This window comes from Carcharodon carcharias, chromosome 11, assembly GCF_017639515.1.
Source record: "Carcharodon carcharias isolate sCarCar2 chromosome 11, sCarCar2.pri, whole genome shotgun sequence".
Lineage (NCBI taxonomy): Eukaryota > Metazoa > Chordata > Chondrichthyes > Lamniformes > Lamnidae > Carcharodon > Carcharodon carcharias.
The window spans coordinates 42,080,353-42,098,511 of NC_054477.1; the positions used below are offsets into that span (position 1 = coordinate 42,080,353).

General features: G+C 43.5%; 1 protein-coding gene across 3 annotated transcripts in view; it reads left to right on the forward strand.

The window, feature by feature from the left end:
* Positions 1-18,159, forward strand: part of stard13b (StAR-related lipid transfer (START) domain containing 13b) — a 581,811-nt gene that overhangs the window by 214,325 nt on the left and 349,327 nt on the right. For all 3 annotated transcript variants that reach the window (XR_005944412.1, XM_041198861.1, XM_041198862.1), the window contains exon 3: positions 17,644-17,799. Coding sequence is in view for 2 of the 3 variants with exons in the window: in XM_041198861.1 (XP_041054795.1) it covers positions 17,644-17,799 (156 nt within the window). In the remaining variant the exon portion in view is untranslated. The remainder of the gene's footprint in view (positions 1-17,643; positions 17,800-18,159) is intronic.

The window sequence follows — 18,159 nt, forward strand, 5'->3', positions numbered from 1 at the left end:
TAACAACTAAAAAATGTACATATATCAGAAATTCATGTGTAGGCAGATCTATGAATATTTTCTGATGAAAAAAATTCTGAATATGTAAATCCTGGCCAAGGCATAATAATATTTTAAGGCTCATGGGGCAGTGCATTTGCAATGAACATTGATATATCTGTGCACAGTGCATGATGAGCTTTCTGTCTAGAATCTTCTAAATTGTGCTCAGTCTCAACTGTGTTAATAGGGGAGGGCAATTGCTTTAATGCAGGAAGTGAAGGAGGAAGAATAAACCTGGAAACAATTCCACCATTTAACTCCACGCAGGTTTTTGGCAGTTGGGCACCTAAGTGAGTTCTGTGCCCCATTCAAAACTTGCAGGCTGACTTCACACTGGAAGCAGTCTACTGGTTGTTGGTAGATGATGGGATTGGCTGCCAGCACAATTCTGCAGGTTTTGCGATCGGATTAGGTCACGTCCAAGTTAGGGGGAATTTCAGCTTTCCTTGTGGGACCTGGAAACAGAATATCTGCTCCTCCTGGTCCCATAAAGAATATAAAAAAAAAATTGTTTGGCCTTCTTCTCCCCCAGTCCTCAACTGCTGCAAAAATCCACTGTGCCTCCTTGCTTAAACTGCTAAGATAAAATTGTAGTTGGTTCCTGATGGTGTTACATGCAGATGTAAAGAAGGACCCTTCTGGCTTGGATAGGGGACCTTGCCACCTGCTCTTTAAAGCAAGTTAAAATCAGCAACATTTAGCTTCTGGAAACTCCAAGTCATTGAAGTAACCTGGGTTTTTTCTGAACAAGTTGGGTTGAAATTCCCATCATAAATGGTATTGACAGAGCCTCGGGGCTGAATTTTGGCTTCAGTATGGGGGAGTGGAATTTCCTGATCCCAGGCAGCATGCCAGTTTCCCACCACAGACACGACTTATGGCCATTTTCTGGAGGTTGGATCAGGCGAGTAATGACTACCTGCTTGCAAGCGGTGGGTAACTTGTTAAATCAGTTAAAAGGACAATTAAAGCCATTGATCAGAGAACTGGAATTTTCCAATCAGCCTGCGGGGTCAGGAGCATGGCAGATGCCTGGAGATGGCCTTAGGTGGCAGACCGGGGTGGGGGAAGATGGGGGGAGCAGTCCTCTAGGATCACTTTATTCCCCCCATCCCTTCCGCAGTCATAAATCCACCTGTTTCCAGGTGTCACCACAGGCCGCCCTGTGGAGATCCAGCGTGTGTGGGAATGTTTAATGTCAAATATTTTAAAAGTACTGAGAGGTATTCTCTGTCTCCCTTGACTACAATGACCGGCTGCAGCTCCTATTGGTTCTACACCTTCAAAAGTTTGCCCACCATCCTTAATTAGATGTCAAATGTGTCCTTGGTCACTAATTGGCCAATCCAGCAAAAATCAATGTCAGGTTACTGCTTCCTACACAGTGCCGAATCGGGGCCTGCATTCGATACCGGTGTTGGGATTCCAACTCAAAACTGAAAATCCTGCTATAGGGGCAGAATGCCTGCATTATTAACTGGCTGATGTATATCCTAGAGAAAAACATAAGAGAGGGACAAAATAAAATAAATCCCAGCAACGGGAGGGAAATGAATCAACAACAAATCCAATTCTATTCAGTAATACTTTGGAAATTCTGTTTGGTTTCATGTTGCGCTTAAAACTTATCATTTTATTTGTCTGCTTTACTAAAGCTTTCATTGAGTATCTTGAAAACAATTATACTTGTTCAGGCTTATTGCATTGTTGTTTTGGAACATTGGATGGAATACATTCACCACAAAAATAATTAGCCTGACTCCGGAACTAATCTGACCTTCAGGTGGGTTCAAAGCTGCTTTCTAACCTCAGTGAAGTTAGCAATCAGCCATCTTGCAGCAGCTGGACTTCATCCAGTCAGCTATCAGTAAGAAGAAGGTTTGTAGAAAACTTCTTCTGACTATGCAAATAAAAGAAAAAGACAATGAGCTGTGGAATCACGTAATAGATGAACAAAATGGTAATTTAGTAATCACTGTCAGTATGGGACAGTAACCTTCTCAAACGCTCCTTTATATGAGGTCTAACTGACCTTCTGGCAAAGGAAACAGCTTTTACCCTACATTTAGGAAAGATTTCTTCTTCTTTAAAAAAAATATTTTTTGATAAACCTTAATTTTTAGAGAGAAAATTTCACGAAGCAGTTGTTTGCTGCTTTTTATGAATGACACCAGGAGCCGGATTTTCATGGAGTCAGGAAGATGGCAGGTTGTACCTGGATGCGGAACTCCTGCCGCCATTTCCGACAGATCCAGTTTTTACTGGGAGGGGTAAGGCGGTGAGGCATGAGTCACAAAAAGTGGCAGTCTCAACTGCTTCGGGTTGACTTTGTTGGTTCAGAGTTGAAATTGTCGTATTCTGTGTTGCTGGTGCTTGGTTGTCACTGTTCAATTCGCTTTTTGTGATCTTTCGAGTTGCGTTTCTCTTTATTGACAATCTATCTTCTTTGATTGGATACCATGGGCTTATCCTGTTCCTTGCAAAGGGAATATTAGCTCCATTAATTCCTAGAGTGGACTCGAGTTTTCTTTGTTTCACGAGGTCTACGATGTTCTTCTTAAAGGTTTACGTTTCAAAAATGGAATCTTCATTTCCACTTGTTTCACAATTTTAGCCAAATATTTACTCTTATTTTCCAGATCTTTTTCAAGCTTTTTAATCTTTTCATTCAACCGAGCAACTACTCTGGTGAGTACAGTTGTCTTTGTTTCAGAGTTATCTGCGGTTTAACAACTTACCTGGGTATTCAGTATTTTTCTGGAATCTTTCTTCCATGGTCATTGACTGCTTCTTAGACTTGTTCAATTCAGTCATTAGATCCTCAATCTATTTCTTAGAATTTTCCTTATTTGCTTTTAGAGTCTGGATTTGCTCTTCCATACTACACATTGCGTCTTTCATGTTCGTCAGGTGTTCTACTTCCTGTGAAGTGTTCTCCTCGGTTCTCGTTTTTCATTAGCAAACTCATTTTTCACCTGTGAAAACTGGTTCTCTACACTGAATAGTTTTTCCTTAGCACAGCCTAAATCCTGTGTACTACCTTGCAAGCTCACATTCTTTCATTTTACTTCTGCTAATTGTTTATGAGGCTCTTCACGTTTCTTTGTAAGAACTTCTAATTTCTCTTGCAACTGTTCAACTTTTTCTTGACATTCTAGGTTCTTGATTTTCATTTCAGCCATGTCATTTTTCAACAACTCAATGGTTCTCCGTAAGCTTGAGGCATCCAATGCTTTTTCTTCTAGTTCCTTGAGCTTCAGCGTCAGATTTACATCTTCTGATCTTATTCCTGTCTTTTCTGTCTCTGCCTGCAGCAAGGTTTATTCCTTATCCTTCGTTATGGTTTCACTGTTAGCCAGGTCTGTCTTTGGTGAAGTTTTAACTTGTTTCAGTTTTGCCATCATTCAATTCATGGCTTCATTATCCACCCGCAGCTTAGAAAGTTCTATAGCTTTTTCTTTCAGTGCCCCCTCTTTTCCATTCAGCTGGTTCTTCAGCTCTTTCGTGTACCTCTTGGCTTCCTCCTGGAATGTAGAACATTGTTGAGTCTTCTCTGCTATCTGGTTCTTCAGTTTGTTAAAGGTGCCATTAAATACATTTTGCTTCTCTTTGTAATTTTACAGAGGAACAAATGTTGACCTGAGGGATTTTTGTCGCACGTGAAAATCCTTCAATGGATTTTCCTTCTCTTTGCAAAGTTCAATTGCTTCACCTTGAGTTTTCTTGTAATTCAACAGAGTCTCCTCGACTTTGTCCTGCTGTTCTTCCATTCTGCTGTTCAAGACAGTCTTCATTTCTTCATGCTACTAAAGGGTTATGCACTTCTTTTGCATTTGATCTTGAAGAACAATCAACTGTTCTTTCAGCTATTTATTTTTTTGATGACCTCTTACCAACTCATGCTGTAATTTAGTGCATTGCAATGCAGCTTTTTCTGAGGTAGTATTCAACATCTTTAACTCCTCATGTTTTTCCAGGACCAGGTATTGATTCTTCAAAGAGTCTTTCAGGGCAGCGACTCCTTTGAGCACCTGTTCTTATTGAGCCTGACTGCACTTCTGGTTGAGTTTTTCCAACTTAGCTTTGATCCAAAAACTTTCCTGTGCAAAAGCTTCAGTTTCTTTTTGCTGGCATTGTTTCTTCTGGGTTATATCAGATTGTTTTCCTTCATTCACAGTCACTTGCTTGCCCTGCACTGCTATCTACTGTTGCAGTTTGGTAACTGTGCTGGCATTTTCATCTGCAAATACACCAAGAGTATAAAAACATATTAACTTGTACTTCTTCTGATTTGTCACTTAATCCTGATGTACACCTGTAATCTAAAACTTTTAATCTCCTTGACACCCAATTTTGGGTTTGTCTTGGTCTTGCCATAGCCTACATTGATCTAGTAATGTTACTTTATTAGCCATGGCTGTTTTTCCACACATGGGAGTATAGCTTTAAATGTTGTTGCCCTTTTAAAAATGGCTATGCTGTAACCTTTTTCTCTTCTCCACAGCCAGAGTTTTCCAGTCCCATTGGCGTTGGGTATCGTGGCGGGCAGGGAGGTGTGGGGGGGACAATTTGATGAGAAGGCCAAAAATCAGTTCCATGCCATCATGAAACCAGTTTGCGATTGTCTGCTCCGCCATCAATGGCGGGCTGTGTTTCCACTGCCATACGTTGGGAATGCCATTTTAACAAATTTGCATCTGATTATAAACCCTGCTCACTGGAATCATCCCCCCATGCTGGCGTGATTGCACGCTGACGTGTTTCACAACTCTACATAAGCGACGTGCACCTGGCGAGCTGCACTTCACTTGGGACTTCGAGGTTTGTTTGCCTACCTTGCTTTGGGCAGCACTCGAGGTCATCAGCGCCAAGCTTCACAGGCAGCACCACACTTTTAGGAGGGCTATATTTTCGATTTAGGTGCTCCTATCACAGGTTAGACTTCAGTTTCTTTACTTTTTCATGCTTTTGGGATTTTGGGTCCATCCTTCCCTGCCATCATGTTGTAAGGGTTGTTTAGTGTCTCACAGAGAGGTCTAAAGGCTTGTATGGTTGAACAGTAAGTGTTTATTAACAACTCATAATTATATCCATCTCCAAGGCATAGCCCTACATGGGTGCTTTTGCCATGCTTGATTCTCCTGGACTCTACTACTCAGTCTACTATCATGTGACTCTTTTTACATCATACCGTGAGTGGTCCTGTTTCTCTAATCCCACATTAAGCCTTGCTCTGCCAAACACCCTTATACTACAGCCGGCACTGCAGATGGGCATGCAGGACAACCTCTAGTAGATGTGGAAGGCCCAGCTTCAGTCTACACAATCACAGCAGGGGCCACAGCAGTCAGAGCTGGCAACAGTAAGGGCACTGGTATTGTGTCAAATGTGGGAAGGCAAAATCTATCATCTTGAGAAAGGACAGCAGATGTGCACTCCATAGAGTCACTGCCATTCCACTGAGCTGTCATTTCAGCAATCCTAACCATTATTGGTAGACAAATTGCTAGTCTGCTGTGATACTCTGGGTGTCCCTTTGAACACTGGCACCTACAGCTATGATGACAGCAGTCTGAACTTTTGTGGCAGCAAGCTGAACTTGCATGAGGGCAGTCAGAAGTTACATGGCAGAAAGCTGAACTTGTATGAACTCAGTCCGAGCTTCAATTGCAGCACCCAGGCATTGAATAGTTTATGCTTGTACCGCAGTGCAAGCTAAGATATCGGCTGTCAGATGCTGCATTATGGCTGCCTTCACAAATATTCTCATGAAGTTGACCACCACTTCCATGCTGGAGAGGTTGGGCTGCAATCTCTGCACATAGCCCTGCGCCAAGTTCCAAGGGGGTAAGGACATGCAGCTATGCCTGCCCACAGCTGGTTAAGTGCTGCTGTCTCTGGTTAATGTGCCATGCTGTCTGGTAAGAGAGAGGAAGTCTGCCAGTGAATGTGGTGCAATGTGTTTGGATGATGTGGCTGTATTGGTTGAATAGTTGGCAGTATGTGCAAGCTGTGAGATGTTAGGGATGTACTGTGATTGATAGATTGTTGTTGTGTTGCCACGAGTTGAGCAGTGTGTGATGCTAGTGGTGTAGTTGGTATGATGAGGCATTTGAAGATGAAGATTCACTGACCTTGACCACCTGTTTGAGGTCATTGAACTTCTTGCGGCATTGCATCCATGTTCTCAGGACTAGACCTTTGGCATTTACTGCCACAGCTATCTGATTCAATTGCTTTCTGAGGGTTTTTGCGAGGGCCTCTTGGCCTCCTGCAGTAGATGACATCTCTCCTCCTCTAAACCTCCTCAACCAGGGCCTCCAGTGCAGCGTTAAAAAGGCTTTTGCAATTACTTCCAGCAACTGCCCCATCCAAAATATGCCTGCCTTTCAAGAGGTTCAGGCTGGCTTTAAGTAGTGCAGGTTAGTTTAAACTTGTGTTAGCATCTCATAGTTTTGTGCCCCCTGCTCAGGTATACATCCACTCAACAGCACGCTTAACACTGATTGCACACTATGATTGTTTAAATGAGTAGCCAGAACAAAGTTTGAAAGCTAGCTGCATTAGAAGTAAAAGGCACAGGTTAATTGCGAATTGCAATCACCCACTTTTTCAGGTCTTACCAAATTTCATAGCCAGGAAGTTTAGAAAACAGAGAAGGAAAATGAAATGAGTTTTGAATGCTTGAAATAATGGGTGAAATTTAATGTTCCTAATGTGGGTTCTGCCCACCAGTTGAAGATCTGTGGGAATCCCATGTCGCTGGCGTGGGGAAGGCCCAACCAAATTAAGTGCCTGTAAGGGACTTAACTAGCCAGCTTCAGGTCTTCCCTGCGATTTAGGACCCTGGCAGCAGAAATTCCGACCCAGCCAATCAGAGGCCAGCCGCTCTCCATTGCTGGCAGTGCCACCAGGAATGGTGGCTGCTGACAGTAGTGCTTCAGCGACTTCAGCAAGAATTGTACTGGATCCCTGGATGCAGGTGAATGAGGGCGGGATGGGGGTCACAGGGTTGGGGGCAGTGGGATCGGAGGCAGGGGCAAGGTGTGGCTTTCAGCAGCCCACCACCTCCCCCCCTACCTTCCCGATACCGGGTCCCACGATGGAGCACAGAGTGCCTAACAGGGAGGGACCCGTCCTGGTGGACCGCTGGCAAACCAAGAGGGTTTGTTGCATAGCCTTCAGGAAGCAAAGGAAAGCCCTGCCACTCCCACTTAACCTCTGAACCACCACCAAATTCAGGCGAGTTCAAGAATAATTGGTGTCAATTGGCTTATTAAAGAGCCTAATTGAAATCCCACTGCGAGTGGAAAATTTCTTGCATGGGCCCCTTCACACCTTCGATTTAGCCGTGGGAGGTTTTCCACGAGCCAGAAGAATGAAGCACGGCCTCTCCTGCAATTAAGTGGATCAGACTACCATGTATCCCGCCACAATAGGCTGGCCCAACAGCCGAGATGTAACCTGCAGTAAATTGCTGTAAGACTGAATCAAACACAATGGGCAGAATTATAACCAAGGTGCACCATTCTCGAGGGTGAAACAGAAAGTGGGCACCACTTCTGCTCTCTTGCCATTTGCCATTGCTGGTTCCCATATGGTCTAATGAAAATTTAAAGTGCCGGCAGTGAGCATGGGAGACATGTACGATCATGCGGCCGGGGAAGCTTTTCATTGGTGAAACCCGCCATCACCTTACAATGCAGCTAAGACGGGCAAGCTATAAAAGATCCTCCAGGCCAAACAGGGAGGCTCTTCATCCCAGCCACAACTTTCCTGCCCAACTCCATTGCCATTAACAAAAGACTTCTTGAGGGCACAAAGTTGGCACAGGTGTTTTTCAAATTTAAAATTTCACTTGTAAATAAATCACATTACAGTTTCACTTAATTCATTTGTGTATCATCGTTATTTGTTGGGACTAGCTTAGTCAGAGAGGCAAATCTACTAGCATGCCTCGTGGTTGGAGTGCATTAATGGTTTCAGGGGAGTTAGGGATATATCCTTTATTGTGGAAGAAACAATGTTGTTTTTTTGTCGAATGTTAATGTTAGTGTCCAGATTGTACTCACTACTCTGGGACATGACCAAACTTGCAGGATCAGCCGGCTCTTCCTTCTATGCATTGTAAAGGACATTTTCCAAGAGCACTGTCAGTGGGGATAAATGAAATGTCATAGGTGAACTCAAAGTCCTGTAACGACACTGCAAGTCAACACCTGAGATGGACCTACATGTGTATAGTACTGACACTGCCATTTAGGCCCTTTATTTGCTTACTTTGGCTGACTGTTTCCACCGGCCTCCACCACATGCAGGGCGCTAGGCTCTTCCCTCTTCCACTCCTCCGTGCCCCTGGTCCCACACTCCTTACTGCTTTGGACCCTTCTTCCACTCCACCATGCCGCCGACCCCACTCCGCAACACCTCTCTGCCCGTCACCACTGACTCATCTTTGCCGGTCCCAAACCTCCATGCAAGCTGCCATTCTCCTGCTCCCCTCTCTTGTGCCGCAGTGTACAACAAAGAAAACCACTGACCTCAGATGCAACTACACAAAGCTGATTGTTGCATGTCACCTTTAAATGATTCTTGTGCACAAGATTCTTGTGCACTGCTGACTTTATCTTGAAGGTGGGCTGTAATTTTAAAAAGTGTTAAGCTGATGAGTATTCATGGCATGCAAATGTATTATAAGTGGGAACAAACATGCCACTGACTTAATCTCTGCATCCCAACCTGCCATCAGAAAATCGAGTTTTGACGGATTAGTCATCTGTATGGGGCTAAACACTAGCCTACCTCACTTGATCTCCACGCATGGACACTAGAGCATGGTGATCAGTGGTACCACTGGCTAATTTCCCACTTTCTACTCTGGAAGTACTCAGGCTATCTATAATGCCACTAAAATCAGGTAATCTAACACATATTAAAAAATGAATCCAGGACATGCTCAATCTACAAAAGGGATTAGGAATCACTGAAGTTTGTTCATATTTTAATAGTGTGGTATTATAATATTGAATGGAAACTTTATTTAACATCATACAGTTTCAGGCCCTAACTTATCTGTCCCACAAATACCCATGCTATTTTGGTGTTCTGCCTGACACAATTTTGAATTTGTATTACAGCTATGCTACAGCTAACTGGGAGTGTGCTACAAGACTGTTACACGATTGAAGATTTCCAATTCCTATAATACTGAAATAAAAGTAGAAAATGCTGGAAGTAGACAACAGGCCAGAATGCCAATTCCTCAAATTGGTGAATACATACAAGGCAGGCCACTGTAGATTGGAGTCTAAAGACCGTACAATTCATGTCATTGCATTTGCCATTGTAGGTATGCCCGTGCTAAGAAAATTAGCCACTGCATGCTCTGCTGTAGAGTACCCTGAAGTTGTAACTCTAGGATGGTCTGCAACCTGTTCAGGTAGCAATGCAATACTGCACAGATGCAAGTTGTGAACTCTTGTACTCCCACATTATAGAGACTAGTTGATACATTCTTAAATGACTCCATTAAGTGTCAATATTGAGCTACCAAAGTACATTTGGCCTTGTGAGGTTGAAGTCCTTGGGCTCAGCAGCTGTAGGGTTAGCAGACTATATAAGCAGCAGATTGTATTTCCACTTCCATTTGCTCCCTTCAGTTGTGCTCTCTGCATCACCAAATGCTCCTTCCTGCATCTCACTAACTAATACTAAACCCAATGCAGCCCCTCCCCACCACCCTCCAAGACTGGATAATGTTTGTGCTTCTTAGTTAGACTGGATGACAAATTGCTCTGAGATGTAAAACTGAGACTGTATTTTGCAGTCAGTGATTTCCACCTCTTGGATGACTGGAGAGACAGAAAAACATTCTTAGCAATACTTCCAGTTAAGACACCCCTTAAGATACTGTTGCACATAGCAGGTTATTGTTTTGCATTGCATTACACTAAAATGCTGCCCCAAAATGCTCCATAGGGAATGGAGGGCAGGAATAATGGAATCGATCAGCTGATAAGAATGTATAAAGTAAATCAATGGAAAAATACATTCAGCATGGTGTGTAATGGGCAGCCTCTTCGCTACCAACCATATTCTGTGGTGGTTGCATTTGTCTGGCACATTGGAAAAGAGTTATCAGACTAGAACCTCTATAAAAGATTTTGATAAGTCAGATGGATTCAGTAATTGGTGATTAATAGATTTTTTTAAAAACATAAAAAATCAATATCGTAAATTAATTGGTATTTTGTACTACACGAGGAACTAGCAAAACTGTACTCCTACTGTGAATACATATGTTGGCCTGGATTTTGCAGTCAGCGGCAAAGGCATGGTGCTTGCAGCTGAGTTTGAAAACATCTGCCCAAAAAGATTTAGTGGCTCTAGATCTGGGTTTATCAACCTTTTTGCTTCGGAGGCCCATTCCTGTGTTATAAAAATTCTATGGATCCTATATAACTTTTCTGTGCAAGAAATAGTTATAAACATAAATTTATTACTTGTTTTTTTCTTGATTAATGTGCAACTTGTTGCTGGTGCTGAGCAACTATTCTGTAAAGATGTGGAGGTATCTTCTATAAGGGCACAGGCACGTCATGGTCAATGTTCATACTGGTTCAGTACTTTGTTTTCATTAATGTCATTGCTAAAAACCAAGCTTCCCATAAATAGGTTGTCCTAAATGAGGCAAAATCTTTCAGCGATGCAGAATTTAAACCAAAATGTCTCCAGCAATATTTTGCTGAATTCTGAGGAAAATGTCAATTAGCTCTTTGAATAGCTTTGTGGGGAAAAGGGTGGCATTTTAGCTTCAATATTCTCACCATAGAGGCTTGTAACACACAGGTATGTTCCAGATTGTTCTGTCGTGCTTTCCAGAAAATAAATATTAAATTTGTTGCGTAGATAAGAAAAAAGCACTATCATTGGAAGATAGGGCATAGGAACAGGAGTGGGCCATTTAGCTCCTCACTCCAATTGCAGCTGTGATTTAACTAAGTCAAAAGGCAATGGAAAACAGAACTACCTGGAAAAACTCAGCAGGTCTCGATGCTGCCAGACCTGCTGAGTTTTTCCAGGTAATTCTGTTTTTGTTTTGGATTTCCAGCATCCGCAGTTTTTTGTTTTTATCAAAAGGCAGTGGGCTCAATTTCCCTGGCCCCATGGAGATGTGTTTGGAGACAGAGGGACCGGAAAAGTAACAGGAAGCCCCGTCAGAGCGACTGGCGATCTCTCCACCTCCAGGCGACTTCCCCAGTTGCAGTAGGCAGCCCACTGCACGGAGGTAGGCAGATAATAAACAAAAACAGAATTACCTAGAAAAACTCAGCAGGTCTGGCAGCATCGGCGGAGAAGAAAAGAGTTGACGTTTCGAGTCCTCATGACCCTTCAACAGAAGTCAATTAAGGCCCTAATCAAGGATCATTCCCTCCACCCCTAATGCTGCAACTTTCCCAGCATTACACGGGTCTACCGCTGTGTCAGGAATCCAGTGACGCTGCCGAGGCAGCCTCTCACCAGAAGGTTGGCAGCATCAGGGAGCCGCAATTCTCACAGGGGCGCAGGAGTGGTGGCAGGCACTCTTCTTGTATCAAACCCTCCTCTTGTCATCCTTTTCTCCACTGAATGGAGAGGCCTTCATGAGCTGCTCCATTTTAAAGCACACCAAAAATCTCCCTCTTCGCCAGCAGTAATCACCTCTCCCGCTGGGGCTGACATCTGGACATTGCTGCAGGCCTTTTGAGTCTTCCACATACTTGGTTTGCCTGCCAACCACAACTGGATAGCCAACATGGAAGCAGCCAATTAAGGAGGCTGCCTCACAAAAGTTGCTCGGGTGAGCACGCTGAGGCTATGCACGGACTTAGAACCTGCATATTGTCCCGTACGTTGGGGTCCCATGCTCGCGAGAAAATTCACTCCAATGCATCTTGAATGAAAGATTCTGAGAGCCCAAACATATCCATAGCTGCCCCCCCCCCCCCCCCCCCCCCACCCCAAGCCTTTGTCACTGGAGTGGCCTGACAAGGAAGGAGACACAGCCCACAGGGCTGAGCAGGTTGGCAGGACAATTGCTGTTCTTCAACACAAAATAAGTCAAATAGAAAAGAAAGTATTTTTAAAAAGTCCTGTCCTTGTTGGAATTATTAGTGCAAGTTTCTTTTGCAGCTGCAAACAAATATTCTGTGTAAGCTTACCAACTTTGCCCTTCTTCGCAGTATAGTAACATTTTCAATAAGTAGCTTTAATTCGAAAAATAATCTGCATTTTATATCTTTCATACTGACATGGGCAACAACATTTATCTGTACAACTTTCCTTCTCTCTTTCCAACATAAATTAGCAACAGTGTACCTGCGATTGCACACTCCGGCTTTCTCAAATTCTAATTGGATCAGCTCACCTTTGCTGTGAGGGGTGGTGAGAAGGAGTGAGTGAGCAGGGGCAGCGAGAGAGGGGGCCAGTGGGAGGGTCAGGTGAGGGAAGCGGTGAGCGGGAAGGAAGCGGTCTGCAGGAGGTAAATGAAAACAATGTTATTATGAGTTAGGAATTATGTAAGAGTTAGTAAGTTAATTCGAGTTATTAAATTAGTAAGAGGATTTTTGGGCCAATTAGGTTCAAGGCAGTTAATAGGTTTTTGACTGCAGGTCAGGAACATAATCCACCCTTATTACGTGTTTTCTTAGGGGAAAGTGAGTTTTGGTTAGCATTTTTCATTTAGCATACCGTTTTTAGGAATGCATTAGGAGTGCAAAACAAGGGATAGCTGTATCAAAAATCTTGCTTATTATGCATCTTTCCAGCATACTTATATTACTTGTCATACATACATATTACTTGTCACATGATTTTATATTGGTGACATATTGACGTGTTTTCCATTTGTCGATAAACCAATCAATTCAGTCAAATATTTTTTTTTCTCAGCATTTACTCTCAGTAGCTGAAAATCCTAATGACCAAAAAAACACAGCAAGTTGCATTTACATAGCACCTTTAGTGAAGTAAAACATCCCAAGGTGCTTAGGTTATAAAATGTTATTTTAATAAATTTCACACTAATATTTAAATGTTATTAATTAAATTGTTTTTGTGCTTTTTAGTGTGGACATTAAAGTTTACTTTGAGACCCTCAACCTCTCACAAAAGATTATGCTTGTACTTAATGGCTTTGCCCAAGCCAGTGAGTCAATTGCTTAAGGCAGGCCCTAAGGTTTGATATATGCAACGTTAGCAAATTCCGGCCACTTAAGTAGCATTTAAACACCTGAAGAGAAAACACATGCAGGGGAAAGGGTGTGATAGTGGATTAACTGAGTTGACTTTGCAGAGAGTATGCATGGATATGATGAGTTGAGTGGCCGCCTTCTGTTTTGTAACCATTGTATGATTCTATTCCAAGATGAGTCACAGAGACGTAATCAGACAAAACCCACATTCAGTTAAAGGAGGAGGATTAATAGCTCTGACCTAAAGCTAGGCCAAGGAGGTGGGTTTAAAGAAGGATGTTAAAAGTGGATTAGGAATTTCAGAGTGGAGGTCCAGGAGTCTGAAGGTATGTCTGCCAATGAGTGGGGTGATAGATACACAAGAAATCAGAGTCCAAAGAATGAAGAGTTCCAGAGTGTTTGTAGCACTGGAGGATGTTACAGAGATAGAGAGTGATGAGGCCATCGATTTAAACATGAAGATTCAAATAATAAATTTAAAACATCAAAGGAACAGGAGATAATGTAGGTCAACAAGGATGGGAGTGATGGCCGGAACTTGGGCCGGAAATCTCTGCCCCCGTTGGTGTCAGGCGTCATGGCAGGCATGAACAGACAATGTGACGGGAAGGCTAAAAATCAGTTTCACAATGTAATGAAACCAGTTTGTGATTGTCCACTTCACCTGCCAATGGCGGGCTGAGTTTCCCACCACTGCATGTTGGGAACATCATTTTAATACATCTGCATATAATTATAATCCCTGCCCACCGGAAACATCCCCTACGCTGGATCATCCAGGCACGATGGCAAGCGTTTCACAACTGTACATAAGCAACGTGCACCTAGCGAGCTGCACTTCGCTCGGGACTTCAACACGTTTTTGCCTAGCTTTCTTCGGGCAGCACTCATGGTCATCACCACCAGGTTTCACAGGCAGCACCATATCACTTTTAGGGGGGCTCATGGCAGGTCTCTACCTTCCAGACCAGCTGTAAGGCGGGGTGGCTTTTCAACAGCTGCAGGGCAATGGCTTGTTTGGGGATGGGAAGAAGAGGCCTCAGGTAAGGGAAGAGGCTACAGGGCGAGGGCTGTACTGAGGACTGGGGATATCCCTGGGTGTGTGTGGGGCACATGTTGATCTGTGCAAGTTGCCTCAAGATCATGCAGGCTAAGGAGGCAGTCTCCAGAGGAGATGAGGCCAGATGGAGATGTGAGGGTGTATGTGAGAGAGTGAGTGGTGATGTCCCTTGAGCTGGCAGTGAGTGAGATGTCAGTGAATGTGTGATTGCCTTGTGAGTGTGAGAGTTTAGAGTGATGACCCTGGTGGCATGGATGAGATCATTCATCCTCTGCACTGGATAGCCCACCTCTTTTGTGCAGCATTGGCACTGACCACCACTGCCACTGCCTCCCAAGCCAGAGTAGTGAGATTGCTGAACCTCCTGCAGCCACAGGTGGAGGACATCATGGAGGGCCTCCAAAAAGCATTCGAATGATGGGTCACTGAACACTTCTTGGCTTTCAGGGCCATACCTTCACTGGAGCAACCCAGGGCTGTAAGCTTTGAAGACTGTGTGTGCGGCTGCAGTTTAGATATGGCACCCAGCGTGAGGAAAGTGTGGTAATGGAGTGGTGGGTGATTCAGAGGCTGCCCACCACCAATACAATGTGTTTCCTATGGCTGCATAATTAATGAAGTGGGAAACGGGCAACATGGCATGGAAATCTCCATTGCTGCTGCGAGCAAAACATCTTTTTTCCCGCCTGCTACTGCACTTAGTGCAAACCTAGGACGATTCTACCTTTGATGAATCACCTGGACCAGATGGATTACACCCCAGAGTTCTGAAGGAGATAGCTGAAGAGATAGTGGAGGCGTTAGTGGTGATCTTTCAGGAAGCACTGGAGTCAGGGAGGGTCCCAGAGGATTGGAAAATCGCTAATGTAACCCCCCTGTTTAAGAAGGGAGTGAGGCAAAAGATGAAATTACAGGCCTGACCTCAGTCGTTGGTAAGATTTAGGGTCCATTATTAAGGATGAGGTTTCAGAATACTTGGAAGTGCATGGTAAAATCAGGCAAAGTCAGCATGGTTTCATCAAGGGGAGGTCATGCCTGACAAATCTGTTAGAATTCTTTGAGCACATAATGAGTAGGTTAGACAAAGGAGAGCCAATGGATGTTATCTACTTGGACTTCCAGAAGGCCTTTGACAAGGTGCCGCATGGGAGGCTGCTCAGTAAGATAAGAGCCATGGTGTTAGAGGCAAGGTACTAGCATAGATAGAAGATTGGCTGTCTGGCAGGAGGCAGAGAGTGGGGATGAGGGGGTCCTTCTCAGGGTGGCGGCCGGTGACTAGTGGAGTTCCACAGGGGTCAGTGTTGGGACCACAACTTTTCACTTTATACATTAATGATCTAGATGAAGGAACTGTGGGCATTCTCGCTAAGTTTGCAGATGATACAAAGATAGGTAGAGGACAGGTATTATTGAGGAGGCGGGGAAGCTGCAGAAGGATTTGGACAGGTTAGGAGAATGGGCAAAGAAGTGGCAGATGGAATACAATGTGGGGAAGTGTGAGGTCATGCATTTTGGTAGGAAGAATAGAGGCATAGACTATTTTCTAAATGGGGAGAGAATTCGGAAATCTGGAGTGCAAAGGGACTTGGGAGTCCTAGTCCAGAATTCTCTTAATTTGCAGGTTGAGTCGGTAGTTAGGAAGGCAAATGCAATGTTGGCATTTATTTCGAGAGGACTAGAATATAAAAGCAGGGATGTGCTGCTGAGGCTTTATAAGGCTCTGGTCAGACCACATTTAGAATATTGTGAGCAATTTTGGGCCCTGTTTCTCAGGAAGGATGTGCTGGCCCTGGAGAGGGTCTAGAGGAGGTTCACGAGAACGATCCCAGGAATGAAAAGCTTAACATATGAGGAACGTTTGAGGACTCTGGGTCTATACTCGATGGAGTTTAGAAGGATGAGGGGGGATCTAATTGAAACTTACAGAATATTGAAAGGCCTGGATAGAGTGGACGTGGGGAAGATGTTTCCATTAGGAGGAGAGACTAGGACCCGAGGGCACAGCCTCAGATTAAAGGGAAGACCTTTTAGAACAGAGATGAGGAGAAACTTCTTTAGCCAGAGAGTGGTGCATCTATGGAATTCATTGCATCAGAAGGCTGTGGAGGCCAGGTCATTGAGTGTATTTAAGACCGAGACAGATAGGTTCTTGATTGATAAGGGGATCAAAGGTTACGGGGAGAAAGCAGGAGAAAGGCGTTGAGAAACTTATCAACCATGATTGAATGGCGGAGCAGACTCGATGGCCTAATTTCTGCTCCTATGTCTTATGGTCTTATGGTCTTTGATGTGGTATAAGATACAGACAGCAAAATTTTAACTGAGGGAAAGTTTAAAGAAATTTCAATGGAGGCTGGCCAAGAATACATAGGAATAATCAAATCTCAAGGTGACAAAGGAGGCCAGCAATGTTTTAAGCTAGAAGCAGTCTTTGTGATGGTGAAGCTATGGGGATGGAAGCTCTGCTCAGGACCAAATAGTATACTGAGGTTATAAACAATCGAATTCAACCGAGACAGGGCCTGGGAAAAGGTTATGGAATTGGCAGCAAAGTTCCAGAGATTCTGGCAGGTGCTGAAAATGATGTTTTGGTCTTCCCAATATTTGCCAGAAGGAAATTGAAACATCCAAGACTGGATGTCTGACAAGAGACTGATGGCATGGAGCCTAGTGGTCAGAAGAAGTAGTGGTCAGGAGAAGTTGTGGAGTGGTACATTGATAGAGGCCAAGTGTCATCAATGTGCATGTAGCTGCTGACCCTATATCTTCAAGGGGCAGCATTGAAATTGGGAAGAGGGGGAACTAAGATAGATTGTTGACAGACTCCAAATGTAATGGCAAAATACAGTTCAATAAACTATTATTCAAATGAAATCATGCTATGGTTGGCCAAAATAGTATTTTCTGTTGGTGAACTGTCAGATCTTCATGGTTATTTAAAGCCAAAAATCCTGGAATTCTACCCAATAATATTGTGGGAGTACCATCAGCACATGGACTGCAGTGGTTCAAGAAGATAGCTCACCATCACCGCCTTTTCAAGGATTAAATAAGAGTAGACAATAAATGGTGACCTTGCCAATGCAGTCCACATTACAAGACTAAATTTTTATAAAACATTCACCATTTCTAACATAGTGAGGAAAAAGTAGAACTAGAACAGAGCAGAAAATACTTTATTGTTGTTAGTGGAAAGAATGTATTGAATATGTTCCATTTAAGCAGTCTTTTGTATATCTGCTAAATATTTTACTCCTGTGGCTATAACACCACTGATTGTAATCATTCTTCAATTGACCATTCTTACAGGAACTGCCATATGGAGATGTCTTTCAGTGGACAGACTCCATGACTTCACTGATGACGAAACTCGACCAGCTGAACCTGGACATTGAGAATGCACTTAGTGCCAGTCCCTCTCCTGCCAGCACCCCTGCCTCCAAGAGACGTGAAGGGCATCAGCCAGTAAGTGATCCTTACGTCCCTTTTTTCCTGTCTCATCTATTCAATACACTTCAAGTACAACAATAAACTGAACAGGAGAAAAAGGTATATTGGGAAATGTCCTGTGCACTGTGTTTCAAAACAAAAACTAAATGGATGTTAATGTTGGAAATCTTAAATAATAGCAAGCAAATGCTGGAACCAAACACCAAATCACATACAGTTCTGATGAACGGCTATGCCTGCAACATTAACTTATCACTTCTCTCCATAGATGTTTTGCCTGACTTTGTTCAGACTATTTATTTGCCATGAATGTTTCACCTCATTTTATTGAGTTGCTCCTCAGTACATTTTATTACTGTCGTGACTGTATCAATG